General features: G+C 48.8%; 4 protein-coding genes across 11 annotated transcripts in view; 2 read left to right on the forward strand and 2 right to left on the reverse strand.

Annotated features, from left to right (window-relative positions):
* The first annotated feature begins 5855 nt into the window (after positions 1 to 5855).
* LOC105291036 (tubulin alpha-4A chain) lies at positions 5856 to 9633 on the forward strand. The gene is made up of 4 exons (XM_011358543.2): positions 5856 to 5950; positions 7668 to 7890; positions 8211 to 8359; positions 8589 to 9633. The coding sequence occupies exons 1-4, from the start codon at positions 5948 to 5950 to the stop codon at positions 9558 to 9560; spliced, it is 1347 nt and encodes a 448-aa protein (XP_011356845.1). The 5' UTR covers positions 5856 to 5947; the 3' UTR covers positions 9561 to 9633.
* A 791-nt stretch (positions 9634 to 10424) lies between these two features.
* GLB1L (galactosidase beta 1 like) lies at positions 10425 to 24228 on the forward strand. Of its 4 annotated transcripts, none has more exons than XM_011358559.2 (17): positions 10425 to 10919; positions 16041 to 16125; positions 16313 to 16479; positions 16739 to 16889; positions 17061 to 17121; positions 20802 to 20896; positions 20994 to 21168; positions 21257 to 21315; positions 21419 to 21540; positions 21650 to 21690; positions 21887 to 22005; positions 22317 to 22391; positions 22494 to 22583; positions 22729 to 22842; positions 23111 to 23242; positions 23422 to 23637; positions 23802 to 24228. In XM_011358559.2, exons 2-17 carry the CDS (start codon positions 16057 to 16059, stop codon positions 24069 to 24071), a joined length of 1956 nt encoding a protein of 651 aa, XP_011356861.1. In that variant the 5' UTR covers positions 10425 to 10919; positions 16041 to 16056; the 3' UTR covers positions 24072 to 24228. The 4 variants fall into 4 exon arrangements, with proteins under 4 accessions (XP_011356861.1, XP_011356862.1, XP_011356860.1 ...); XM_011358560.2 differs by lacking the exon at positions 10425 to 10919 and adding an exon at positions 14574 to 14642; XM_011358558.2 differs by lacking the exon at positions 10425 to 10919 and adding an exon at positions 14600 to 14758.
* Positions 11076 to 14559, reverse strand: STK16 (serine/threonine kinase 16). Of its 5 annotated transcripts, none has more exons than XM_023529746.1 (8): positions 14464 to 14559; positions 13916 to 14105; positions 13120 to 13339; positions 12629 to 12849; positions 12424 to 12544; positions 12212 to 12307; positions 11678 to 11799; positions 11076 to 11564 (listed from the first exon to the last, which is right to left on the reverse strand). In XM_023529746.1, the coding sequence occupies exons 2-8, from the start codon at positions 13999 to 14001 to the stop codon at positions 11426 to 11428; spliced, it is 1005 nt and encodes a 334-aa protein (XP_023385514.1). In that variant the 5' UTR covers positions 14002 to 14105; positions 14464 to 14559; the 3' UTR covers positions 11076 to 11425. The 5 variants fall into 5 exon arrangements, with proteins under 5 accessions (XP_023385514.1, XP_023385516.1, XP_011356865.1 ...); XM_023529748.1 differs by having other exon boundaries at positions 13120 to 13278; positions 13916 to 14199; positions 14464 to 14515; XM_011358563.2 differs by having other exon boundaries at positions 12716 to 12849; positions 13916 to 14199; positions 14464 to 14515.
* ANKZF1 (ankyrin repeat and zinc finger domain containing 1) overlaps positions 24185 to 27646 on the reverse strand; it is a 6096-nt gene continuing 2634 nt past the window's right edge. Inside the window, exons 3-10 of the mRNA XM_011358682.2 lie at positions 27515 to 27643; positions 26997 to 27225; positions 26658 to 26807; positions 25504 to 25990; positions 25232 to 25343; positions 24937 to 25104; positions 24715 to 24800; positions 24185 to 24515 (exon numbers count right to left, since the gene is read on the reverse strand). Of these exons, the coding sequence (XP_011356984.1) occupies positions 24392 to 24515; positions 24715 to 24800; positions 24937 to 25104; positions 25232 to 25343; positions 25504 to 25990; positions 26658 to 26807; positions 26997 to 27225; positions 27515 to 27643 (1485 nt within the window). The 3' untranslated portion in view covers positions 24185 to 24391. The remainder of the gene's footprint in view (positions 24516 to 24714; positions 24801 to 24936; positions 25105 to 25231; positions 25344 to 25503; positions 25991 to 26657; positions 26808 to 26996; positions 27226 to 27514; positions 27644 to 27646) is intronic.

Here is a 27646-nt window from a genome sequence, read left to right on the forward strand (position 1 = left end):
TGGGGGGTTACTCTTGGGAGGGAGCAGCTCTCTAAGAAAGTGATAGTTGCACTGAGACTGGATGACAAAGAGGCAGCCACGGCAAGATCTGGATAAGAGTGCTCCAGGCAGAGAGAGTAGAGAGGGCAAATGTTCATAGGTAGGAGTGAGCCCCATATGTTCGAGAAAACAAGAGTGAGGGAGGGAGATATTATACAAGATGAGAGCACAGAGGTAAGGGGGCCTTGGTGGAGAATATCTTTTAGTACAAGTGCAATGGGAGGGTTTAAGAAAGCATCACTGCCGACTTTGTGTTTTAGAGAGATTATTGCAGCTGCAGTATGGAGAATTCATGATAGAAGTTCCAGAGTAGAAGCAGGAAGCTAGTTAGGAGACTACCGTAGGCATCCAAAAATGAGGGGACGAGGGCTTGGACTAGAATGGGAGTGGTAGGAAGTAGCTGGGTTTGAAGTAATGGAACATGTTAATGTGGGATATGGCAGACCTGTCCAACAGACTTACCTGCCCCTGCCTCCACCTCTTTGCTAGCAGGGTCCTGATTTTGTTTAATTACTCACCCTTCCACTTGCTCAAGGAAGATGACCTTTCTTCAGACCTAGGGATAAGTATGAGTATAGAGTAATCTAAACCCTTCATGGTAATTCCATTCCCTCCTTTCAGTGACTGGTTTAGGCACCGGGCTAGTGAGATATAACGGGAAGTCTGCAAGGGTGCTTTAAGGAAAGGTTTTTCTCCCTGATAAAAAGATGTGGGAGGAAACTCCCCTCTCTTGCCTTAGGAAAATGTCACATGAAGACATGCTACTTGGAGCTGCTGCAGCCATTTTGTAATCATGAGGGAAGATGTCACTAGCTTATTGAGATGCCAGAGCAGAAAGCTGGAAATACCGGAGTTATTGGTGACATTAGTAAATTAATCCCAGAACCGCCCTGTACTCAGATTTCTTGTGGGATAATAAACATTCTCATTGTTTATGTTGCAGTTAGTTAAGCTTTCCATTATTTGCAGCAAAAAAAAAAAAAAAAAAATTCTAACTAATAAAAAAGGGGAAAAAAGGGGAGAAAGAGAGAAATGTAGGATGATCCTAGGTTTTTAAACTAATCACGTAGTTGAGAGGTGATATTATTTACTCAAGACTCAGAAGCCCAAGACTGAAGCAGGATTGGCAGTGAATGGGGTTAAGGTAGGATATTGAGAGTTCTACTTTGAATGTGCTCTGTTTAAGATGTCTAACAGGCTTTCAAGTGACGATATCAAGAAGGCAAATAGTCATGGGAGTCTGAAGTTCAGAGGAGAGGTCCAAACTGGAGATGCAAATTTGAGAGTAATCAGCATATAGGTGATATTTCTCTTTATTTCTTTCTTTCACTGTGGTTTGGGAATGTATATAATCTAGCTCTGTTTCTTTTTTAATAACCCTAGAAATGTTACAAAATTTTTTTTATTAAGGACATTTAAAAATATTCTCAAAGTGGAGATAATATAATAAAACCCCGTATACTCATCATCTATCTTCAGCAATTGCTCCTTCGGGGAGAAAAACAAATAAAGCCAAGTGAGACCCTGGGACTGAGCTAGAGTAAGACCGCCTTAGAAGTAAGACCACCAAGAAAGAGTGACCAGAACAAAAACCAGGAGAAAGGGATGTCATTGAAACCAAGAAGGAAATGTTTCAAGGAGAAAGGAAGGATCAGCTATGTCAAACACTGCTGAGAGGCTGAGAAAGATGAAGATAGAGATATGATCTTTGGCAAGATGAAGGTCACTAGAGACCTTGGCAAGAGCATCTCAGTGGAGCATGGGAACCAAGCTTGCATGGAGAGTGGGGAGGAGAGAAGACATGGAGATATCCCTTTAGAAAGGTTGTGCTGTGAGAGGGAAGACAGCTGGTAGATACTCCAGTCTGAAAAAATAGAAGGATATGCACTAAGGCTCAGCTCCACCCCTCCCAGATAGAATCAGTAGAGTCATTTGAAACTTTGAGGGCCTTGCTGCACTGCTCTGGGATGGAGATGTGAGATTTGGGGAAGGGATTAGAAAAGAGGGAAGAGGGATAGAGATCCAAAGAGAGAGTAGCCGGCTGGACACCCACGTAGGGTAAATGGACTAAGCAGTGATTCACTGGGAAGAGTGAAGAAGTGCCTGGAATCATCTAGATTCTGTACATGTTTGTGAATGTCAAAAAGTCTTCAGTCTGGTAATATGGACCATTACTTGCATACCCACACAGAGCTTATGGTCCAAGTTCAGGGGCGTCTGTATATATCCTGAGAACATATACATAGTCTCTCTCTCTCTCTCTCTCTCTCTCTCTCTCTCTCTCTCTCTCTCACACACACACACACACACACACACACACAGAATCTATATTCCACTAACATGCCTTAGGCATTTCTCCCTGCACCCTTGTCTTCTCCATTTTCCCTGTGAGAAGGCCTGCTCCAGGGTTGTAAACTTTGCTATAGGGGCCACCATAAATGTGTAATATGAGCTGAGCATATGATGTTAAATGGCAACAAACACTCATCCTCTGTGTCAGGGGGACACAGAGTGGTAAGAACTGAGTGAACTGAAGCAGCTTGTTGTCCGTCCTAAGAAAACAGCCACCACCCAGCTCCACTTGTTGTCCTACTGGTTTCCTGTTGCTGCTGTAACAAATTGTTGCAAACTTAGTAGCTTAAAACAACACAAATTTATTATATTGCATTTCTGGAGATCAGAAGTCCAAAATTGGTCTTATGGTGCTAAACTCAAGATGTTGGCAGGGTCGCCTCCTTCTAGAGGCTCTAGAAGAGAATATGTTCCTCATTTTTCCCATCTACTAGAGGCTGCCCACACTCCTAGACTCATGGCTCTCTTCCATCTTGAAAGCCAACAATTATATCACTCTGATCTCTACTTCTGACCTCTCTTTCCTGACTCTGACCCTTCTGCCTCCCTCTTTCATTTATAAGAACTTTTATAATTACATTGGGCCCACCCAAAAAAATCCAGAATTATCTCCCAGTCTCAGGATCTTTACCTTATCATATCTGCGAAGCTTTTTGCCATGTAAGGTAACATAGTCATAGGTTTTGGGGATTAGGATGTGGACATCTTTGGGGGCTATCATTCTGCCTACCACTGTTGCTAAATGGGAATGAAGGCCTAGTATGGCCAGACCTTCTAGTTCTTTTCAATAAGAGCTAGAAAGCTGCATTTTTACCTGACTGTGCAGAAAAGAGTTAACATAGCTGGCCTGAGACTGCTATCCTTAGAAAGGCCTAATTGCAAAGTTGGCCCTTGGCTGGCATCTGGGAACTTGGCTCTTGGAGCATTCCCAATCAACAGTTAACTGACAATGATAGTTCATTGTGCCTTGACTATTTGTGTAAAATGGTTTATGCTGAATACCTCTTTTTCTTTTAGGAGTCCGGAATTTTCATATGAGCTTGGCAGAGGTGACCAGCCCTCAATAAAAACCTTGGGCGCTGCGTCTCTAATGGTTTTGTTTGTTTGTTTGTTTGTTTGTTTGTTTGTTTGTTTTTCAGAAACTCTGTAAGGAGATGTTGCTCCATTTTCATTTTGGAGGAAGAACACACTTGTGAGCCCTTATGGGAGGAAGAGGGCGTAGAATCCTCCAGACTCCCCTTGTGTCTTTTCTCCTTCTGATCCAGCTGTGTATCCCTCCTACACTGCTGTGAGAAACCTTAGTTGTGAGTACTACTTTTTGCTGGGTCCTTTGAGCCCTTCTGGCTAATCTCTTTACATGGAGGTGGGCTTGAGGATACTGTAACACAAAGACAATTTCTGATTTTTTTTTTCATATTCTAAATGCTACAGGAGTTAACACTGTGAGTGCCAAACAAAACATTTCTGAGAGGGAATCTGGCCTTCAGGCCACCATTTTGTAACTTCTGGCTTCTTAGACTTCTACCCTAATTTTAGTCCCATCTCTAAAGTGAAACGATTCATCTGACACACACTTAGCAAATGTCTATGATGTGCTAAGCACCATGCTGGGAACTAAGGACACAAAGATGAATAAGACAGTTCTTATCCTCAACAAGTCTGCTATCTGGTAAGATGGACATGTACACAAACAAATGCAGCATGATGTGCTACATGCACTAAATTAAAACAAATGAATGAAATGCTCTAAGAATCCAGACAGCTGCATTCATAGTGCTTTGCTGTGTCTTTATACATCTCTAAATTCATCTGGTCCTCGCGATCTGAAGTTATCCCAGTTTTACAAATAAAGAGCCTAAACCTGAAGGTCAAAGAGGTTTAGGGTTTTGCCCAAGAGAGCTAAAATTTCTTACGATATTCGTTGTGCTGGTGTAGGAGTACACAACGGAAAAAGAGAGCCAGGGAAGATCTGCAAGAGGCTATGTGTTCTCTAATCACCAGTGGTTCTTGCTCTGTAGAGACTGTGACCCCGTTTCTTAAAGCAGCCTCACTCTATGCCCTTGTCAGTTTTCTTTTTGATGAATGAGTCTTGTTCTCCCAAGCAGATGGCAAGTCCACTGGGAAGAGAGACTTTGTCATGTTTCATTGTATTCCTTTCCATGTCTTGCCTAAGTAAGGTGTCAATTAGCTATTTTGTTGATACAAAGTTGCCATGCTAGTTATTTTATCCTACTGTGTTGTGTTGTCAGACAGCCCTGGCCCTAGGAAACACTGTGGTAGGAGAGGCAGGTGAATCCTTTCACTAGCTGGGAGACAGGTTTCTTAAGAGTGCCAGTGGGCACACGGGCACTTCCTAATGAATATCCCCTGTGAAAGAAGACAGCTAGAAAATGTAAGGCACTTAAGAAAAAGCAGAAGTAGATGGAACAGCCCATTCTTTCAAGAAATAGAAATAAAAAATAGAAAGAAGAAATAGCTTCTGCTGAGGTTTCCACCTGAGCGCCCATGGTGTTAAGATACAAGTCGCAGATCCTGCCCGTGGCTTATAGACAGAAGAGGATGGAAAAGTCAAAATAGGTCAGGATATCAGAATCTCCATTTTCATTTCTTCTCTTCAGTGTCAACAAACATTTTGATACCTCACAACAATGCTTTCAGGGTGGAATCCTTTTCCCGGATCAAGGACTCAGTAAGGTTAAATCACCTGCCCAAGGTCACATAGGGTAGTCAGGATGCGAAGCCAGGTTCTAAGGGCTTCAGTCCAGAGCTCCCGCAGTTCTGGCAGGAGGAAAGCGGGCAGGTGGCAGTGGCAAGGGCTCGCTAATAGTGACGGCGCTGATGACGAGACCACTGACCAGCCAGCAGCGGCCGAGCCGTGGCAGATTCTCCAGGTGGGCTCTCAGCACCCTGGCGCTCAGGCTATGCAGCTCCCGGTCCTCGGCCACCCACAGGCGTTGGCGAAGGCCAGCTGTCCCGGCCAGGAACCAGCAGGCTGTGTGCCGCCGCAAGGGGTTCCTCGGGGACGGGCCGAGGCCAGACAGCCGGTTGGAACCTCCAGGGAGGCGGAGGACAGCCAGTTGGAACCCCCGGGGAGGGCACGTACGAAGAAGGCGGGCTGCAGCCACCTCGGAAGTGAAGCCTCTACGGCACTCGGCCTAAATCAGAACACCTGAGCTACTGGCGTCCCATGACGCAGGTGCAGGCGAAACGCTCCCTGGCAATGCGGCCTGCATCCCTGCAGAGGAGCTCGAGAGCCTAGAGTATCGGCTCAAAACCCAAAGCGAAGGGTTAAAACCGGGGATGCTACTCCTAACCCACATCCGGCAGGTGAGGAACTCCGGCAAAACGCGGGGCGGGGACCCGGTATGGCCCCACCCCTCTGGAGGCCGCCTACCCTTCAGGGGGCGTGGCCCCCGGGCCGCGCAGCTTCTAGTGGGCGAGCCGAGTGCGCGGCCCCGCCCCCCCGCCTATAAGTGAGGTGCGGCACTGCACCAGCGCACTTCTCACTGAGACCCGTCACCCGGACTCTGCGTGAGACCCACCGCCCAGACTCACCATGGTGAGTGCGGCCCCACCGGGGTCGCCGCTGTCCCCTAATTGCCCCTCTCCTTCCGCGACACTCCCTCCCGGAATGCTCGGAGCCCTCTGCCTGGCGTTCTAGGTCTCCAGGAGGTGCGAGGGTGTTTGCATTGCCCCCGACCCCGTCCCGGGGACTTCGGCGGAGCCATGCTGTTCACTTTCTAAGGCTGGGGAAAGAGGGTGGGGGGTATTCACTAGAAGCGAGCAATACTCCTGGAAATCCCTTCCTGCTTCACCAACCATTTGTGCCCTAACCCTCCTGAGGGGGGAGTCACGCGGTCTGGTGCCCAGTCCTTTCTGCGGGCGAGGGACACCCGCTTGGCCGCTCTCCGCCCCTAGCCTCCCCCAACCGGGTCCTTGGAACTGACCGAACATGTGCTTGGCGTGAGAAGGTGGAAGGGGGTCAGGTTACTTGGTCCAGCATCCCCTTTTCCTCCAGCTGTGTATGCATCCCTTCTCCCCACAGCCCCCGCCACCCCCTGTGACTCAGCACACCTCTTCTGAGCCAGGAGAGGTGGCGGGAATGGGGTTCGGTCTCGTGAGGCGAGCCGGCCCCTCTCCAGCCGGAGCCCGGGCGCGCGGACGGGCAGAGACAGCTGTCGCTGAGCGGGAGCGCGGGCCGAGGCCAGGTTGGGGGGAGGGGAAAGAGGTGCGTGTAGGGGGTGGTATTTATAGCCTAAGAACGGGGGCCGAAATCCAATCCTTGCTTTCCGCTGGGATGTAACTGGAAAGAATCTAAAAGCGGGGGGGGGGGGGGGGGAGCGGACGAATACAGGGCCTGGGTGCAGGATGGCGCTCATCGTGCTCGGGGCAAGGCGGGTTACCTCTGGGGCCTCACTGCAGGTTCCGCTTCCTTTTCTGAGTATTTGGAAACCTTGCCCCCGCCATTTCGGTGTTGGAAAGGGAGGCTGCTCCGCCCGGCGCCGCACCACTTTGGCGCTTCAGGGGTTACTTTCAGATTGTCAGGGACGAGCCTAGGGCAGCGAATGCCCCAGTGCTCACCCATATTGCCAGCACCTGCCTTCTGCGTTCACCAGCATTATCACTATTTTCCTGAGGGTTGTCGCGTCGGATGAAGGTGGTGAAGACATGCAGAGTGTGGGGGTGGAGGTGGAGATTGGAGCCAGATAGGATTGATCCCCCGAGCCAGATGGGATTTAAAGGTGGGGGAGAGCGCATCCAGATGACAGTGTGGTCAGTTGATGCCAAACTGGAAGGTTGAGACACCTCTGCAGCCCACAGGAAATAAAGGGGGTTGGGCTTAATGAAATTCTAGTCCATCATTCTCAAAGCTATAAACACAGAAAACCTTCTGTTCCTTCTCAGGCTCTTGAGAAGCTGATTTTGTAGGAGCAGGACTGTCTTCCTGTCTCATATGCACTTGCCCTCTCAATCCTCCCTGAGTGTTCTATGAATATGGCAGGGTCATGTCGAGCCACAGCTCTTACTTGACAAGGTCCCTTTGGAGAAGTAGGCTAAGGGGTTGGCCTGCCCTACTGGGTACCTCCATTTGGGGAGTCCCATGCTGGGGAGCCTTGGCAGGCTGCCAGCCTCTTCTGACCTTCGTCCAGCCCGAAGCCTCTATTTCTGCCAACTGAATCATCCTAGCTGGTAGGTGATAGGGTGGGAGAGAAGCTTATGAGTTGCGGACTTATGGATGTGGGGCTCATGCTGTGTCCTCTCTCTTTATCCCTCAGCGTGAATGCATCTCAGTCCATGTGGGGCAGGCAGGTGTCCAGATGGGCAATGCCTGCTGGGAGCTCTATTGTCTGGAACATGGGATTCAGCCTGATGGGCAAATGCCCAGTGACAAGACCATTGGTGGAGGGGATGATTCCTTCACTACCTTCTTCTGTGAAACCGGCGCTGGAAAGCACGTGCCCCGGGCAGTTTTTGTGGATTTGGAGCCCACTGTAATTGGTGAGAGGAAGAGGGGAGGGATGAGGGGAGTGGAGAGTGACTCTAAACTTCTCTCTGGAGAGAGGGTGTCTAGACCTGGCTTTCCTGGCCCTGAAAACTCCTCACCCAGTTTCAATGTAAAGAAGGCAAGCTAGTTACAGGCTGGTGCATAGGTCTTGGGCAGTAGGTCTGGGTTTCCTTCCTCACATGCTGGTTATCTCACACTGGCAGAAGGATGAGCTTCCACAATCTGACTGCAGCTACCACGCTGAGGGAGGGAGGTCCCTGCTGAGCACAGCCTTGTGGTTTCTGCCTTAACGATGTGGTTTATGCCCTTCCAGATGAGATCCGAAATGGTCCATACCGGCAGCTCTTCCACCCAGAGCAGCTCATCACTGGGAAAGAGGATGCCGCAAATAACTATGCTCGTGGTCACTACACCATCGGCAAGGAGATCATTGACCCAGTGTTGGACCGGATCCGCAAGCTGGTAAGAGTCTGGCATGGAAGGGAGGAAGCTTTTGAGGCAGTGCTAATAGTCGGGAACATTTTTTCAGCTCCTTTTCAGGGGTCATCTATATTTGTACATGTTCCAGAGTGTGCTACTTCATTAATCTTTGTCCTGGCTCCTAAGATATTTAGACTTTTGTGGAGCTAGAAGATAAGAGTTCCTCAGGCCCCTCTCACCTACATTACTCTTTCTCTTTCTTGACTTTTAGTCAGACCAGTGCACAGGACTTCAGGGCTTCCTGGTCTTCCACAGCTTTGGGGGTGGCACTGGCTCCGGCTTCACCTCGCTCCTGATGGAGCGGCTCTCTGTTGACTATGGCAAGAAATCCAAGCTGGAGTTCTCCATCTACCCAGCACCCCAGGTGTCCACAGCCGTGGTCGAGCCCTACAACTCCATCCTGACCACCCACACCACCCTGGAGCACTCGGACTGTGCCTTCATGGTGGACAACGAAGCCATCTATGACATCTGCCGCCGCAACCTGGACATCGAGCGCCCAACCTACACCAACCTCAACCGCCTCATCAGCCAGATCGTCTCCTCCATCACAGCCTCCCTGCGCTTCGACGGGGCCCTCAATGTGGACCTGACAGAGTTCCAGACCAACCTGGTGCCCTACCCTCGCATCCACTTCCCCCTGGCCACCTATGCACCAGTCATCTCTGCAGAGAAGGCCTACCACGAGCAGCTGTCGGTGGCAGAGATCACCAATGCCTGCTTCGAGCCTGCCAACCAGATGGTGAAATGTGATCCGCGTCATGGCAAGTACATGGCCTGCTGCCTGCTGTACCGTGGAGACGTGGTGCCCAAGGATGTCAACACCGCCATTGCCGCCATCAAGACCAAGCGCAGCATTCAGTTCGTGGACTGGTGCCCCACGGGCTTCAAGGTTGGTATCAACTACCAGCCACCCACTGTGGTGCCCGGGGGCGACCTGGCCAAGGTGCAGCGTGCTGTGTGCATGCTGAGCAACACGACCGCCATCGCCGAGGCCTGGGCCCGCCTGGACCACAAGTTCGACCTGATGTACGCCAAGAGGGCATTTGTGCACTGGTATGTGGGTGAGGGCATGGAGGAGGGTGAGTTCTCTGAGGCCCGGGAGGATATGGCTGCCTTGGAGAAAGATTACGAGGAAGTAGGCATCGACTCCTATGAGGACGAGGATGAAGGAGAAGAATAGAACAACTGCCTGGAGCACACTCACTATGTTTATTGCAAAATCCTTTAGAAATAAACAGTCTCCTTGCACGGTTTCTTGTTCCCTCTGTGACTGCTTGAGCTTTTGTTGCCTTCCTCTCTGTGCTGCTGCTGCTTCTGCTGCTGCTTCTGCTGCCCTATTTGCTGCTCATGACCCTTTTTCCTTCCATGCTGAAGGAAGACGTGCCAAGGGGCCCTTGCCAGGCCCAGGAAACATGACCCCAGGGACCTTGATGTGAGTGAGATCTTAAGGGCACCCAGGATAAGGAGAAAATGAGGAACGAATCCTGGACTCGTCTGTCCAGCCACAAGCTGTTGAAGGATACGAGTCTTCACTTCCTTAAACTTAAGTCTAGCAGTTTCTGTATTTGAGTTAGACTACTACTCTGTTCTTCCTGCTGCTTCTGCATTCACCAACTCTAAGCAGGGCTTGGCCAGCACCTCTGTGCATTATGAAGGCTGAGCTGGCCCAAAGTTCCTGGGCACAGAGCCTAGTCATAAGCTTGGGGGAAGGGAGGGAACAAGGGCCATCTCCTAGTTGTTTGTGTCACTGCACCTCCCAGCAGCTTTGCATAGCTTGTCTGTTTTGCAGCTTTGCTGAGGCCTAAGGCTGTGCCATTAAAAGTCAGGTCATCTCCCCTTTGTTTGTGCTTTCTTTCTGGCCTCAGCCTCTGTGCTAGCTTTCTGGCCTCAGCCTCTGCCCTAGCTGGTGGGAGCCTCCTGCTGGGGCCCTGGGGAAAATTTCAACTTTTCTAATAGGCACCCCAGGACCCACACCGACATCACCATATGGGGGTAGGCAGGGTTGGGGTAAGAAGCTTCAATTTGCAGAGCAAGAGATGCCAACCCTGCCCTTGCCTCCCCTCCCTGTGATTCAGGGACACAGTGCCCTTCCCTGGGGAACAGGTTTCAAGCCCAGCTAAGGCAGGGCCCCTGTTTACTCAGCAGAGTAGGCAGGAAGTGGCAGCCGGATATATTGCCATACCACACTGGCGTTATTAATCGTTAACTATGTGTGAGCTAGAACCATCTGGGAGAGACTGGGCCAAAATGGCTGTCACCTCCACTCCCTTTGCCCGCAGGCTGAGTCTGGGAGACCTGTTATGTAGCTGTCCCAAAGCTTTCTCAGATGTCTCCACCCAGAAGCCCTTGCCTGGCAAACTGGCTGGGCTGCTCTGACTAAGCTACCCACCCTTGGGAAAGAAGGAAAGAATGAGCTGAATGCCTTTAGGGGACCCTGATCACAGTTCTTGGCATAGAAGTCTACTCAAGCCAGAGCAGCTTTAAGTTTTTGACTAAGACAAGCTAGAAGGACTGCCCACTACCAACCACCATATCTAAGGTAAGGATACTTGCCCCCTGGCATGGAATGATGAAGTCATGCTATTCCTAACTCTACACCAGTACCTCTTCTTCCCAGGCTGTTCTCTTGGAAACGGCAACCAGACTTTGGGCGCCTTGTACCTCTGCTCTCACTCCAGGAACAATGAGACTAAGATCCATACCAAGCTGCTTTCACTTTATTTCTTCTATTTATACATTCTCCTGCTCCCAGATTTGGAGGCAGACCATGATGTAAGCTCAGCAGTCCTGCCCATGGCCTTTATTAGATTCTATCAGTTTCCCTTTCCCCATCCCCCACCCTCACCTGCTCCAGCTCAGACTCCCTATCCGGTTCTTAAGGATAAGAGAGCAGAGACAGAAGACTGGGCTGAGTCTCCCCATCCCCTGCCCCACCCCCAACTACAAGAGAGCAGGCCTTGATAAAAGGAGAGAGATTCTAGTAAGGGATGAGGGCCTCTTTCAAAGGCACAGGGGGCCACCTTCTCAATGTGGCCACTGGTTTGCTCAGATTTGGGTAGTGTGCTGGCCTGGAGCTGGGGGTTGCAGAGCCTCTAACTGACTGAGGATAAGAGGAATGTGAGGTCGCTGCTGGGGGTCCACAGTCATCATTGAGGCCAGCAGCTGCCGCATCGCTGAAGAATGCCTGTGGAGATAGGAGGGCAGGGTAACTGGGGGCACCCATCCCCCATGCTGAGGCTCCACCTCTGCTAGTGTCAAGGAGAGTCTGAAATACTTCATGCCCCTTTTATTGCTCACCTGGGGCTTTGCGGGATGCTGAGTTGGTTCTGTACAGCGAGGGCCACACTGTCACCTTTCTGGAACACCATGTCATAAGGGCCTTCCCCAAACATCATGGCATATAGCACACAGCCTAGGGACTGAGCATAACTTGGTTATTGCATGGAAGGGGATGATGACTCTCCTCTTAGTTCTATAGTAAAACGAGTCTACATAAGCTAAAAGGATTATGCCAACCTCAGCCACATGACACTACCAGGGCCCAGAGAAAACTGCCAGTTAGCTGGAGGCCTCCTCAACCCTTGCTTAGGCACTGCCTTCAGCCCTGACACTTAGCTGTGCCAACTCTGTTCAAAGGGCAGGGTTATACCACTTCCTGAACAATTGAGTACAGTGTCAGTGACAGTTCCCAGGAAGGAAGTCGAGGGGGATTAGGCCATACTTGGTTCCTGGGGCCCCATGCGCTTGAAACCAAAGGCCTGCTCCTCTACTCCCCAGTAGATACAGAGGAGCATTCCTCCCCACCCAGATTCCCACCCACATACTCCATACCCAGACATCAGTCCGCTCATCGATGACACAGTGGCTCTGCACGGAGAAGAGCTCTGGCGCCCGGTAGGAGATGGTGCACCGCTGGGCTGCCCAGTCCTGGAACAGAGCTCGAAAGTGGGGCACAGGCCATGGTCATGTGACCAAATTGAGGCATGCACCAGAAGTACTCAGGGATGTGGAACAGGTGAACGAAGGAACCTAGAGACTCTTACCTGCAGGGCCAGAGCCTGGCGGGAATTTTCCACATGGATGCATGCTTGATTCATGGAACCCAAGTCCATTAAAACCGGCTGCCCCCCATCTCCAAGCAAGATATTGGTGGGCTTCAGGTCCCTGTCAGAAAGTGGAAATGACTTATGAGCATCCCTAGACAGAAAGGATGGAATCCCAGGGGGCAAAAGAATCATGAGGACTGACCCTTGGGAGGAGAGCAGAGACCTCTCATTTCTCTTGGTGGGGCTCTTCCTTTCTGCCCCCAAAAGAACACAGGGCCCTCCCACTGACCTGTGGGCATAACCCTGGGCATGAATGGCCTCAAGGCCTCTGCAGATACCCAGCAGCAGCTGAAGGATTTGTTCTTCAGTCAAGAAGTTGCCTTTGTCTTTCAGCCTTTCTATCTCGTTCCACAGCGTACCTCTCTGCAACACAAGTGTCCCCACAGTTGATGTTTTTCAAGTCTCTGCTCCCTGAACCTGATCCCTTCCCTGTGTCAAAAGCCTATCACCACACAATACCCTTTCACCACACACACTACATACACCATAATACCACCTTGATTCCTCTAAACCCCAAATCTTAAGTGGTCAAACCAGGACATGGCCTCTGCTTCCTAACATACTTGACTACTCACACAGCATTTCGTACATGGCTCTGTTGCAACCCCCTCCATAGCCAGGAAACTTTCTGACCTTGAAAAAGGGTAGCAGCAGCCAGGCCTCATGTTTAGTGCCCCGCTCCCTCAGACAATAAGCCACAAGGTGAAGGATGTTGGGGTGATGGAAGAGGCGATGCATATCTGCTTCTCGTTGGGCCTCCTCCCGGTCCTGCTGCTCGTGACACAGGATTCGCTTCAAGGCGTAGAAGTGTCCATCATGTAACCCCTCCACTAGATCCACATAGCTGAACCCACTGTGGGCCAAAGGGGTCAGTGAAGGACCATGGTCATCTCCCACACTGCTTGGACCCAGAGGAATTCCCTGGGGAGAAGAGGGGGTATCTTTCCCATTTAGTAGAAACCCTCCCAAGATATGGCTCTAAGAAGAGTCTGAAGACTATTACTACACTTTGAGCTCAAGAGCTGGGACACAGTAATCTTTGAGTTCCTATGGTCATAACCCAGTGCTCTGCACATGACAAATGCTCAATAAGCATTAAATGATTAATAGTCAACATTTATCAAGTGCTGTGAACCAGGCACCGGCGAGACATTTTATATGCATTATCTCATTTAAACCTCACAGCTCCATCAGTGATGCAAGACAGTAATTATCTCCATTAAGCAGATGAAGAAACCAGGGTTTATAAAGGTGGATCTATGAGGTCTGGATCCAGAATCTACTTTTCTGACTAACATGTCACTAGGGTGTCAGGTGTGTTTGAAGAGTATGTTAGAGGATAAAATCTCTATGCCCCTATCATGTGCAGACTGCTGTCCTCAAATCACCATAACCCCGGGGACTAGGTAAGTGATTTCCAAACACTCACCCCTCCCCCAGTTTCTGGATGAAGAGGTAGCGCTTATTGTCAATGATGACAGTTCCCCGAGAGCAGACACACAGCGCGTGGCCCATAGTGTCTCAGTCATCCTTCTTAAAGACGGTCTGAGGCTGCCAAAAGGTTCGTCCAGGTTAAGTGGGCTTTTCCAGGAGATGTGCTGGGGGTCCAGCGGATCATGCTGGAAAGAAAAGAACGGCAGGGTCGCAGGTCGGGCACAATCCAGATGCCCCTTGAAGTACCAAAGTTGAAAGCTCAGGCCCAGGTCTCGGAGCCTAGAGAAAACGGGTCATGGCGATACCAAGGCTGAGATGAGGTGCTTTAAAGCCTTAGGTCACCCTTCCACTACCAGACAGCTTCCTCCACCCCCAGCCCACATTTGGGCGGCCCCGGCTCCCACGCCCGTCGGGCCGCAAAGGCAGGGTACAGGGTAGTTCCGGGAAGCGGGAGGGTGCGAGGTTCCGGCCCATCCCTTGCAGAGCCCACCCCAAGCCTCGGCGCGTAGACCCCAGGTAGGCCAGCTCGGCTTCCCCACTAACCTGACACCGGCGGGAGGCAAGCGCCAGGGCACCGGAAGCAGTGGTTTCGTCATCATTCCGCGCAAGCGTAACGGCCCGTGGTAGCCTAGCAACCGCTTGGCATCCGGACGATGTGGGGGCGCGGAACTGACAGGCAGGGGGCCGGCTAGGCCTGCGGGAGGACGGGTCCCAGGACCCGGGTAAGGGTTCCACACCTGGCCTTCAGTAGGGGTCAAGACGCAGGCACCTACGCCAAGGGGGAGCAAAGCCGGGCTCGGCCCAAGGCCCCCAGAACCTCCATTTCCCAATGCCGGAGGTAGGAGGCTTCATACCTCCCGCGCGCTGGATAGCCCACTACAGTCCTGTCCCGGGGTGTGTGCGGGGATGCAGGGAGGGGCGGGTGTTGGCGGCCTTGACCCCTGGAGCTCCGATCAGTACAACCTTGGGGGCTCTGGCCTGTTTCCCACTACCCTAGTCTCAGCGGTTAAGAGCTCAGGCTTTGAAATCAGACTAGGGTCTAAATCTGATCTTAGTAGCCTACAGGCTGTGTGACCTCGGACAAGTTATTTAACCTCTCGGATCCTCACTTTCCCTAACTGTAAAATAGATATACTAGTACCTAAGGTTAAGTGCATGAACCATGAGACCAGACTGCCTAATTCAAATCCCAGCTCTACTAAACTAGTTGTGTGATCTTGCACAGGCTACTTAATATTTCTATCCCTCCATTTCCTTATCTGTAAAAAGCAAATTATAATTATCTACCTTATGGAGTTGTTTGAAGATTAAACAATATGTAAAGTGCCTAGTACAATACCTGACACATAGCCCTCAGTGTCAATAGACAGAAGTAATAATTATAATAATACTAACCATTATTATTACGATTACCCTAATCATCACATCCCAGGCTCGAGACTGTCAAGGCAGGAGTAATGGAAATTACAAATTCCCAAGCCTCGGCAGGAAGCAGCTGTCCTTGACAGCTCTTGCCCAGGCTGGCAGGGATAAATTGGAAAGGAGTTCACATCCAAAGAAGATGAAATGGCCTGGATGGTCTCTTTTGCTGAAGTAGGCTCTTCAGGAAAAACATCCCTTTTGTAACTTGGTTCCCCCATCTGCCTCCTCTTTCAGGTCACTGGGAAGTTCTTTCTATAGTTTTCTTTGGTTCTGAACCTGTTTTAGCCCCCTGATTCTGACATGCATCCAGATTGAATCTGTTATGTGCCAGGCCCTGTGCTAGCAGCTGAGGATTCAACATGGACAAGGCACTCCCAACCCTTTGGGAGCTCAGTCTAGTAGAGCACAGCTTCTCAATCTTCAATGTGCTGAGGATTGCCTGGGAATCTTGTTAAAATACAAAGTCTGATTTTACAGGTCTGAGGTAGGACCTGAGACTGCGTTTCTAACAAGCTCTCAGGTGACGCTGATGAAGCTGGCTCAAGATGTAGAGGATTTTACAAACTAGTAGAGTCGTGGGAGACAAAGTCTAGGCTAATCGCCTGCCAACTTGGGGTGGTCTCCGCCCCTTCTTGCTCGCTGAGGTTCCCTCCCAGGAATCTGCCACGTGACAGTCAAACTGCTGTCTCTGACTATAGGAGCCCTGTAAGCGCCATGGATCCCAAGAAGCCACTCTGCCTTCCCTCCCTTCTGCTGCCGCTTCTGACGCTGCTGCTGCCCCAGGTAAGATAAGAAGGTTGAACCAGACGGCTGGGTGCGGTGAGGCCGGAGCAGATGTGGCGTAGGGAAGAAAGTGAAAACAAAACAGTGGCAGACGCTAGTTCCAACTTCCCTGCTCTTGGCAGCTGACACTCCCCGCCTCCCTGCCCCTACTCAAGACCTCTGCTGAGCGAAGTCTCTCCCTTTGCAGGCAGACACTCGGTCATTCGTAGTGGACCGAGATCATGACAGATTCCTCTTGGACGGGGTTCCGTTCCGCTACGTGTCTGGCAGCCTGCACTACTTTCGGGTACCGCGGGTGCTTTGGGCAGACCGGCTTTTCAAGATGCGAATGAGTGGCCTCAACGCCATACAGTTGTAAGAAGTGCTTGGGATAGCCATGGAGGGGTGGGATTTACTCTTCCTGGCACCTGCTTCAGAAGGGTGTCAGGACAGGAAGACTGGCTGGATATGAGAAGGGTTAGAGCTCCAGGGCTTCCAGGCTAAGGGTGGGAAAGGACCCCAGAACCTCCTTCCACCAGCTTCCTGGAGATTCCTTACAAGGCCTGAGCCTTTAGCTTCCCGGGCATCTCTCCAGATGACCTCCTTGGGCCTGGTTAACCTCTTCCTTTCTCAGTTATGTGCCCTGGAACTACCATGAGCCAGAGCCTGGGGTCTATAACTTTAATGGCAGCCGGGATCTCATTGCATTTCTGAATGAGGCAACTATTGCGGACCTGTTGGTCATACTGAGGCCAGGACCTTACATCTGTGCAGAGTGGGAGATGGTGAGTTAAATGGGGAAAAGAAAGAACCAAATCCACCTATGTGGGGTTCCTAGGCTACTCCCTTCTGCCCACACCCTAGAGCCACTTCCAGCACTACACGACTTCCTCCCTTCCTACCTCCCCTAGACAACAAAACCAACATGCCTCTTTGTTGCTCTATGTTTGTCTCAGGGGGGTCTTCCATCCTGGTTGCTTCGTAAACCTAGTATTCATCTGAGAACCTCAGATCCAGGTGAGTTGAGACAAAAGATTTAACACAGAAAAAAGCAAACAATGACAAAATGGGTCAGTTGGGTGCCCAAAAGAGACCATCCCCAAGTCATTTATTTAAATATTTATTGAGTATTTCCTTCATGCCCAGCAGGCTGCTAGAAACTGGGCACCAGACAGACTCAGTCCCTGTTCAATGGAGCTTATAATATAGTGGGAGAAACAGACTTTTAGAGAAACCAAAAACCTATAATATTATTGCAAGCTATAAAAATACCACACAAGAAAATAGACGAGGAGTTGACATAGTGAATAACAAAGAGGACCTCTTTTAGGTAGGAAGGTCAGAAAAGGCTTTTCTGAAAAAATGACATTCAGTTGACTTTAGGGAAGGGAAAGCTCTGGTCATATGAAGAGCGAGGTGAGAAGGACCAGGCAGTGAGGATGGTATATTCTAAGGCCCAGAGATGGGAAAGAAAATGGCATGGTTGAGGCCAGCATAGCTGGAGCACAGTGGGTAAAGGAGAGAGTAGTATGATGTGAAATTGGAGATATATAGGGATTGTCAATGCAGCACCTTGCAGGCCATTGGAAGGGGTTTGCATTTATTCTCAGAACAGTGGAAAGTCATTGAAAAAGTTGAAGGAGTTTAACCAGAGATGTGACATGATCTGATTACTTTAGCCTGGACATGGAGAATGGATTAAGGGGAGTAAGGGTGGAGGTGGAGAAACCATTTGGGAGACTATGCCTGTAGTTGAGGAGAGAGATGATGGCTTCTGGACCAGGGTGGTGGCAGTGGCAGTGAAAAGAAGAAGGCAGAACTGCGATATAGGTTGGAGATAAAATCACCAGGACTTGTTGATAGATTTTGATGAAAAGGTGTCAGGGATGGGGGCAATTTGAGTAGGGTCCAGAAAGAAAGGAATGAAGTTTCTGGCCAGTCGAGATGGTGGTGACGGGGAAGGTAGAGAACACTGGGAATGGTAAAGGAACGACTTTTTGTAACGTAATAGAAACTGAATGGGACCAGTTCCATTCTGATCATGTTCAATTTTTGTCACATCATACTCAAGTGAGAATATTAAGTAAGCAATGAGATGTTTAAATGTGGCATTTAGGGGGTGGTCTGAGTTAAAGATATAAATTTGGGAGTCATCAGTCTAAAGATGGCACTTAAATCCATGGGTACTGAGATATCACCTACGGAAAGAATGTAGAACTCAAGATTAAGCTCTGAGATGCTCAATATTTCAAGTTTAGATTTAATTTCAGGTGCAAATAGGAAGTCATTAGAGCAAGGGAATAATTTTATTTCATTTATACCTTTTAAAAAGATCACTCTGGTAAATGCTTTATATTTGCTGAGGACCCTCCAGGTGCTGTGCCACTTCTTAGGATCCTGGAGAGCTTTATGCTCCTTATGGCATTAGCCAAACTCGATGATGATAAAATGATAGAGTATTGATTTGATGTAATACCAACATGCAATCTGTTTTTCTCAAGAAAACCGGTGACCTCTTCATTGTTAAATCCATAGTTATTTCTCAGGCCTCGTCCTTCTTGATCATTTAGCAGCGTTTAGCACAGTTGATCACTCCGTCCTCTGAAATAAATTCTTATCTTGGCTTCCATGCCACACTTATCTGGTCTTTACCCTTTTCCCCCACAGTCTCTCTGACCACTCCTCAGTCCCTTATTGGTTCTTCTCCATTTCCCTTTCTGCTAAATGCTTGAGTGTTTCAGGGCACAGTTCTTGGATGCTTCTCTTTTCTATGTTCGTGCCCTGGATAATTTCATCCATTTGCATGGCTTTAAATTCCATCTAATAGCTAATAACTTTGAAGTATGTATATCTAGTCAGGACCTTCTTTTGGCCTCCAAAAACTATATATCCAGCTGCTTATTTGACTTCTTTGAAATCTAAAAGCCGTAATGATACAACTAAGCTCCTGGTATTGGCTCCCAAACCGGCTATTCCTTCAATCTCCCCAGCTCAGTTAATGGCAACTCTGCATTCCAACCAATTGGACTAAACACTATGGTATAATTCTTTATGCCTATCTTTCTGTTGTACCCCACATTCAATCTATCAGAAAATCCGGTCAGCTTTACTCTCAAAATATATTGAATTCAACTACTTTTTATCACCTCCACTGCCACCACCCTGGTCCAAACCATCTCTCTCAGCTGGATTATTTTAATAGCTTCCTAACTGGTTTCCCTTCTTTGTCCCTCCCCATGCAGTCTATTCTCAATACAGCAGCCAATGCGATCCTTTTAAAATAGATTTAAATATATATCAGATCATGTCATTTCTCTGCTTTAACCTCTCCAATAGGTTCTAATCTCATTCAGAATATGTACCATAGATTCCTTAAAATGGTCTGCTAGGTCTTACCTGCTTGGCCCAGCCACCTCCTTGACATCTACTCTTCTCATTGTTCACATTGGCTTCGCTGCTGTTCTTCAAACCCACCAGGCACAAGGTGCTCCCTCCATCTTCCTGTGGAATGACCTCAGTGAGGCCTTCCCTGGGCCACCCTCTAAAATTCAAGCTACCCTACCCCGCCATTTTATGTCCTCCTTCCCTGCTTATTGTTTTCCCTCGGCATTAGCTCACTATATATTTTACCTATTTATTATCTGCTTCCCTTACTGGAAAGGAAATTCCACAAGGGCAGAGATTTTTGTCTATTTTGTTCTATCTATATCCCTAAGACTTAGAATAGTGCTTGGTGTATAGTCAGCACCCATTAATATTTGTTGAATGAGATTTAATGTGTGCTTGGATTAAAGAAGGCAATACAACCTGGGTCTCCTTTATACAGAATACAATACATAAAGGAATTAAAATACAAAAATATCCTCCAAAATAGCTTTCATCAAATCTACCTTTGAGAGTCTACTATCTGTAAGGCATTGTCCTCAATGACGGAGACAAAGCAAACGAAGCTGACAAAGTTCCTGCTTACTAGTTGAGGAGACCAACAGGAAATAATCACAGAAATACATACTTAATTATAATTAGTCGTGTACTTGAAAGAGAAGTATGAGGTGACATGAGTGTGTAACAGGGATCTACCCTAATCTGAGATATCAAAGGCTTTTTTGAGGAAGTGAAATATAAGTTAAGACCTGAAGCCTGATTTGGAGTTGGCTAAGTGAAGAGGGCAGGGAGGAAGTATCAGGCAGAGGTAATAACATGCACGAAGACACTGAGGACGAATCAACAAAAATCACAAATAGGCGTTGAGAACTTAAGGTATGGTACCTAATATAATAATCTTTCAATTGATGACTTAAATCACCTGGACTCTCAGTTATATCAAAGTGCATGTCAGACATTCTTCATTTCTGTGAATTGCCATGCTATTTCATAGCAATATCAAGTATACACTGATTACATATTAATAGCTCCATAAAATGCGTTTAACATTTTTCTTACGTTTAAAAAATAAATCTATAAGAAACACTGCTTTGTTTACTATGCTCAAACTTCATTGCTATGCAAATATACAAGTGCTTAGGGTTGAGATCTTCTGGCAAGAGTAACTGCTTCTAAGATTTAGTTGTAGACAAGTGGGATGCAAACAGGAGCCCAGAGTTCAAGCAGCACTGAAGCTGCTAACATTAATGCTAGGGATGGGGGCTGTGGAGGTGGTGGCACCCTAATGAGCAGAGCACTTCTCCTTCCTTTAGACTTCCTTGCTGCAGTGGATTCCTGGTTCAAGGTCTTGCTACCCAAGATATATCCATGGCTCTACCACAATGGAGGCAACATCATTAGCATTCAGGTACACGTGGAAAGTTGACTGGGCAAGAGGAAGGTGGTGCCAGGGGTCCTTAACCTTCTCCTCATAGCCGAGTTCTACTTTTCCTTTCCCCTGGCAGGTGGAGAATGAATATGGCAGCTACAGGGCCTGCGACTTCAGCTACATGAGGCACCTGGCTGGGCTCTTCCGTGCACTACTAGGAGACAAGATCTTGCTCTTCACCACAGATGGGCCTGAAGGACTCAAATGTGGCTCCCTTAAGGGACTCTATACCACTGTAGATTTTGGCCCAGGTCTCCTGAGCAAGGGTTACGAGCGGAGTCTGGGGAAGGGGCACCTCTTCTTTGATGTTTACCTTTCACCTTTGCCTCCTTTCTGCAGCTGACAACATGACCAAAATCTTTGCCCTGCAAAGGAAGTATGAACCCCGTGGGCCATTGGTAAGGAGTCAGAAGGGAGGGCAATCAATGCAGGAGTCAGGGTTGGAAATGGGTCGAGCTCGGATCTCACCTCGCTCATGGCTCCTTTCGCTTCACATTCTAGGTGAACTCTGAGTACTATACAGGCTGGCTGGATTACTGGGGCCAGAATCACTCCACACGGTCCATTCCATCTGTAACTCAAGGACTAAAGAACATGCTGAAGTTGGGAGCCAGTGTGAACATGTAACTGGAGACACTGGGGTCAACATGAATCTGTAACTGGGTGTTGGGGATGAAAGTTAAGAATCAATGGGTCAGCTTGTACCTTTCTCTCCGCCCTCCCCCACTTCAGGTACATGTTCCATGGAGGTACCAACTTTGGATACTGGAATGGTGAGTCCAGATGGTCCTTGGGGCTGAAGCAGGGATGTAGCAATGAAGTAGAATCTGAGGGCTGGGTGGATTACTGTGTCTAGAAGCTGGATATGGCCATCGCTGCCTTCTTTGATGGCAAAACTCTGCATGAATCTTTGTTTGGTGCCTATCATCTGTCTGAAAGACATATTGAATTAAATTGATTTGACCCCAGGTGCTGATGAGAAAGGACACTTCCTTCCAATTACTACCAGCTATGACTACGATGCACCAATTTCTGAAGCAGGGGATCCCACACCTAAGCTTTTTGCTCTTCGAAATGTCATCAGCCAGGTGCCCTACCACTTCATTAAGCGCTAAAGGCTTTTATTAAGTTAGGGAAAGGGAGTGTCTAAATTGTATGTAAAGGAATCCCAGAAATCAGTGGTGGTTGTCTAGTCCAGAGAGCACTTTGAGCATCCTGTGGAAGTATTTCCCACCCATCCAAATAAGACTACCTGGGGAGATACACAGATGTGCAAAATTACAGGATCTTCATGACTCCTGAAGCCCTTCACTGAACCCCAGGTTTAGAACTCTGTGCTAGGGTCTTGAAATAGGGGTTGTGTGGTTTTCCTATGGTTCCTGAGAGAATTTGGGCTCAGTTCCAGGAAATTCCCTTGGGACCTTTACCTCCCCCCAGCCCCAAGATGATGCTTGGACCTTTGACCCTGCACATGGTAAGCTCCTCCCCATCTCTTCTGATTCTACCCTGTTATTCTCTAAATAGCCCTGTGTTCTAAAACTTCTTATATTCTGATACTACCACCTTATTCTAATAGGATGGAAATTTGCTGAATTTCCTGTACTTCCTGTGCCCCCAAGGGCCCATCCATTCAATCTTGCCAATGACTTTTGAGGCTGTCAAGCAGGTAAGGCATAATCCCACATCCGGTTGGTCGGTAAGGTAACCTTCCTCAACAGCTGTAGCCAAAGGTTCCCTAAGTTCCGCATCTTCCACACAGTATCATATTTTATCTCTCAGTTCATCTTAAGTACTCATTCTTCTACACCCAGGACCATGGCTTTATGTTATACCGGACCTATCTAACCCGTAATATTTTTGAGCCAACACAATTCTGGGTGCCAAACAACGGAGTCCATGACCGTGGCTACGTGATGGTGGATGGGGTAAGGACCTGATTCCAAGCTACCTTGTGAGCCCATTTCCTCTCCTCCCAAGCACCCTTTAGCCTCAAGTTCCACCCATCTACCTTTTGCCACTGCCTGCCCTCATTTGGGGATAAGCTGGGAAAAGGAAGTTTGACTAAGGGTAAGGTTCCAGACTGGACTGTGACTGACAGATGGACTTCATTCTCTTTGCTCTCCAAATAAGTATCCAAATGTGGCCAAGAGCTAGATGCGGAGCTCTTCCTCTCATAGATCCTCTTATCCACAGGTGTTTCAGGGTGTTTTGGAACGAAACATGAAATACAAACTATTTTTGACGGGAAAAGTGGGGGCCAAACTGGATGTCTTGCTGGAGAACATGGGAAGGCTCAGTTTCGGGTCTAACCACAGTGACTTCAAGGTGAGCTAGCTTTGCCTACCATGCTCTTATTGACCAAACTCCCCTGGAAAGATAGGGGCCTGATGCAAAGTGGTTTGTCGGGATCTGGACATGCTGCTACTTGCATATCAGTGCTTGATTAGGGATAGTCTGGCCTTAGAGCTTATTGAACGATGAATTTTCATTTGCCTTCTTCACAGGGCCTATTAGAGCCACCAATTCTAGGGCAAAGAATTCTCACCCAGTGGCTGATGTTCCCTCTGAAAGTTGATAAGCTTGTAAAGTGGTGGTTTCCCCTCCAATTGCTGAAAAGGTCACGTCCTCAAACTCCCTCTGGCCCCACCTTCTACTCTACAACGTTTAAAATTTTAGACTCAGGCGGGGACACATTTCTCTTTCTACCTGGATGGACCAAGGTATTGCTGACAGTGGTGGTCGTGGTGGGGGGTGAGGGAGTGATAAGAGAGGAAAATCATGGAAGGGGGAGCAGAAATTTTTCTGATTAGAAAAACAAAAGGGGATGATTCTACTCCCTTTCAGAGCTGACTATTTATTTTCCTCTCTCCTCCCTCTTTCCCAGGGCCAAGTGTGGATTAATGGGTTTAACTTGGGCCGGTACTGGACAAAGTGGGGGCCACAGCAGACCCTCTACGTACCAAGACCCCTGCTGCTTCCTAGGGGAGCTCTCAACAAAATCACACTGCTGGAGCTAGAAAACGTGCCTTCCCAACCCCAAATCCAATTTCTGGATAGTCCTATCCTCAATAGCACCTCGCATAAGACATATATCTATTCCCTCTCAGCTGATACACAAAGTGCCTCTGAACCAATGGAGTTAAGTGGGCACTGAAAGAAAGGTAACCCTTGGACCTGGGACAATGGAGTGGGCAGGATCCCTTGGTACTGGCCACGGTGACCATAAGGAACTAAAGGCCACAGGCCTGAATGTAAGTACAAGTGCAGTTTCCTTGCCAAACTTTATTGTGATTAAAGTTCCAGAGACAGTACCAGCTCCACACACCTCTGTGGCCCTATCTTTGCCCTAGTTCCTGAATGCCCCTCACCCTAATATCTCAAATTCTCTAGTTTCCCGGGGAAGAAGAAACCTAGGGCCAGTGTGAATGTGCTCTCTCAAGGCCCACAGTTGGCTCCAGTTGGAGCTGTAAGAGATCAGGAAGAAGGCTTCCCAGCCCGACAGCGATGATCCTGGAGGCAGCGTGTGGAGCAGAAAGAGAAGTCAAGGTAGTGAAAGGGAATGAGGCCTTGGAGGGATGTCCCACAACTCCAGCAGCGTCTGAACAAGAAGAAGAAAATTAGATGGACAGCTACCCCAGAAACTTTCCAAATCAAGTTCTCCCTGTCCCTCCTCTTGGCATTTCTGTTTTCATTCCAAAGGTTCGCAGAACTTCTCAAATCCCCTCAACATCCTTTCTGTGTAGGCACTCATTCTCCTTGCCCAAATATGGTCTACCCATCACTCCTCCTCCATATACCGAGCATTGACGATTGCGGAGTCAGGGACCAGAGGTGCAGGGGCTCCCAACTGGGCAGCTAGTCGGCGCTCTGCAGCCAGAGCTCTCTGAGAGGAAGAGAAGTTGAGTTAAGGACAAGTCCCCGGTGGTGGATAGGGTACCCAAGAAGTGACAGCTGCACACTGGGAAGGGATCAGACCTCTAAGGAAGTCTCGCTATGGAAGAGAAAACCTCCAGCCTCACCTTCTCTCTATCGCTGAGAGCCGCAAATCGCTGCTGCTCTTCTTGCTCCCTCTTCTCCTGCTCCCGCTGCTTCCGCTGCTGTTCTTCCCGTTGTCGCCGGGCCGCCTTCTGCTCCCTTTTCCGCACAGCCTGCCGTGCCTCCATTTCTGGTGTCAGTGGCCCTGGCACCTGGAGGAGTTCCGGGAAGGTAAGACTTGTAAAATCTATCTTTGGTAAAACCGTAAGAAAGTAGAAAAGATCTCGCCAGGACCTATGATGCCTTCCCACTCTGCTACTTCTTCCTTTCCCAGCTGACCTGAGCCTTGCTGTAATCATAAGCATCTGGATTCTTCTCCATGAACCTTCGGAACTCATTACGTGTTGATTTATCAGCTGCAACTGTATATGGTGGCCGGGCCCGGGAGTCCCTAGGTGAAAAACCCCCAAATTGGATTCAGCTTGCCTCCTGCATCACCTAATACCACCTACCAGACCAAGGAGAATACTGCCAAGTAGACAATGCCAACGTTAGCCTTCAGATCATCCTCTCTATACCCTAAAGGGCTCGGCATGGGTACCCTTACTTACTGGATGGTGAGGTCAGCACCTGCCTCCAGCAGCAGGCGAACCACTGAGCCTCTCCCAGCTGCAGCTGCTGCATGCAGGAGAGTGAAGCCACTGGAGCCCAATGGGGCACTGAGCAGAGACAGAACTTCAGGGTCTGTGGGGCTGGCAGCTAGCCAGAATTTCAGCATCTCAACATCTCCGGCTCGGCAAGCAGCAAGAAGCACATCCCAGAGCTCTGACTGACCAGGGGCCTTGGCCTTATCCAGTGAAGGCTCCAAAGGGACTGCGTGTGCCTGGGCTGATTGTGAGAAGGCCTCATCTTCTTGAGGTTGCTGGGGAAGAGTCATATGTGGCCCAGCCTCCAGGTCTCGGCTTTTCTCCCTCTTATTCCTTTTTCTCCTTCTCCGCTTGGACGATACCTCAAACTCACGAAGATCCAGGGTCCCTATTGTTGCCTCTACTAACTCCAACTCTCCCTGGAAGTCATCTTCTTCCTCTGACCCTGAACCTAGGGAAAATTTTGACATGTCAGAACCACCTAAAGAATAAGCAGAGGGTGGAAGGATGTGGGCTGCCCTAGATGCATAAGAATATACATAGAGATAATCCAGATAATCTTGAAATGAAACTAAGTATTTGTATTTTGTCACCCAAGATAAAATAGCACATCAAGAACTGAATCCATTAATAACACATGTAGAAATGAGGCTCTCAACCCAGATAAGGACAGGCCTACAAAGAAATATACAGGGACAAGAGTCCCTAGACTCTCCCCATGAGAAGCCTTAGCATAGCGCACAATAGAGGAAAGCATGGCAGCAATGATGGCTATGCAGGCTGAGTCTGCAGCCAAGGGAGCAGCCCTTGGCATCCAATAAGAGAGAAATTCTGTGAGACTCATGCAACACATATTCAAGTATCTACTCTGTGCTAAGATATTTCTGAGTACTGGGGATGTGTCAACAAACAAGCAATAAGATTTGGAAAGGTTACTAAACATGTCTTAGTAATTGCTAACACATATCCTATGTTATAAACAGACCTGTGTGTGTAAAGGTGTGTGTGTTGTAATAAGGCTCATCTCTAACAGGGAAGTGAAAATAGGAGATTTGTCACTGTATTTCCAGGACAGAAACCCACACAGAGATTTGAAAGTTTACAGATGGTGCTCAAACCCTGTTTGGGAGAGTGCTCATTCTGCCCCAGTGTCTCTTTTTCATCACTGGAGACCTTTCTTTCTTCCTCAACAGCCGCATTCCTCTCTCTCATTGTCTTCCAGTGTGTCTGAGATGAGGTCCATGTGACCGTCTCCCGGGGGTCTTCTCCTGCCATAAAACAAAACATATTGCTCAAGTTTAGCCAAGGAGAAGCCAGCCCCAATTTTTCTCAATGAAGATGTGATGGGGCTGCAGTCCAAGGCCTGAAAAATCCTCTGCACAAATGAAAATCTGAGACTTGGGCTGGAAGGTACAGGAAGGTCTAGGGAGTCTGGGGGATCGGGATCTAAGACTCACCGTGGACATGCAAGGTGGTCAGTTTATGGAGCACACGCTGTAGCTCTCTGAAGGTGGGTCTGCGGGTAGCAAGGGGGATATCCCAAAGTCTGGGATCCCCCCGTTGCAGGGGTGCCCCTTGGCCTCCGAAGAACAAGGATCGGCCAGAGCGGGGGGCACGCAGCAGTATTGTCCCAGTCTCCCCCAGTGCCTTAGCCCAGTCTGGCCCTGCCAGCAGGTCTCGAACATCCTAAAGAATAGAGTAACTCAGCCCTGTATATCTTTTGTTATTTTCAAATCTCCAACCAATAAATGGCCCACATATATAGAGAGTGATAGGTAGGAGTCAACAAATTAGCACAGAGGGAGGAAGAAGGAGAAGATTAAGATTCCTGGGGATCCATCCTATTCTACCTTTGTCTCTCCAGAAATAATGAAGACTGGAAGGATTGAGGAGTCAACCTCCTTACTATACCACTTAATGAGTTGAGGGGAAAATGTGCATTAGTAGCCTACTGGATCCAGGATGCCTAACTCACCTTACATAGTGTGGCTTCATTGTAGCGCCTCAGATTGGCTCCAGCAGAGCGAGAAGCCCCACCCCGGGCATCACGAAGTCCCTGGGCTGTGCCACGCTTGGCCCGTACTGTGTAGCGGTGAAAGGTTTTGTG

Source organism: Pteropus vampyrus, unplaced genomic scaffold (assembly GCF_000151845.1).
Source record: "Pteropus vampyrus isolate Shadow unplaced genomic scaffold, Pvam_2.0 Scaffold42, whole genome shotgun sequence".
Lineage (NCBI taxonomy): Eukaryota > Metazoa > Chordata > Mammalia > Chiroptera > Pteropodidae > Pteropus > Pteropus vampyrus.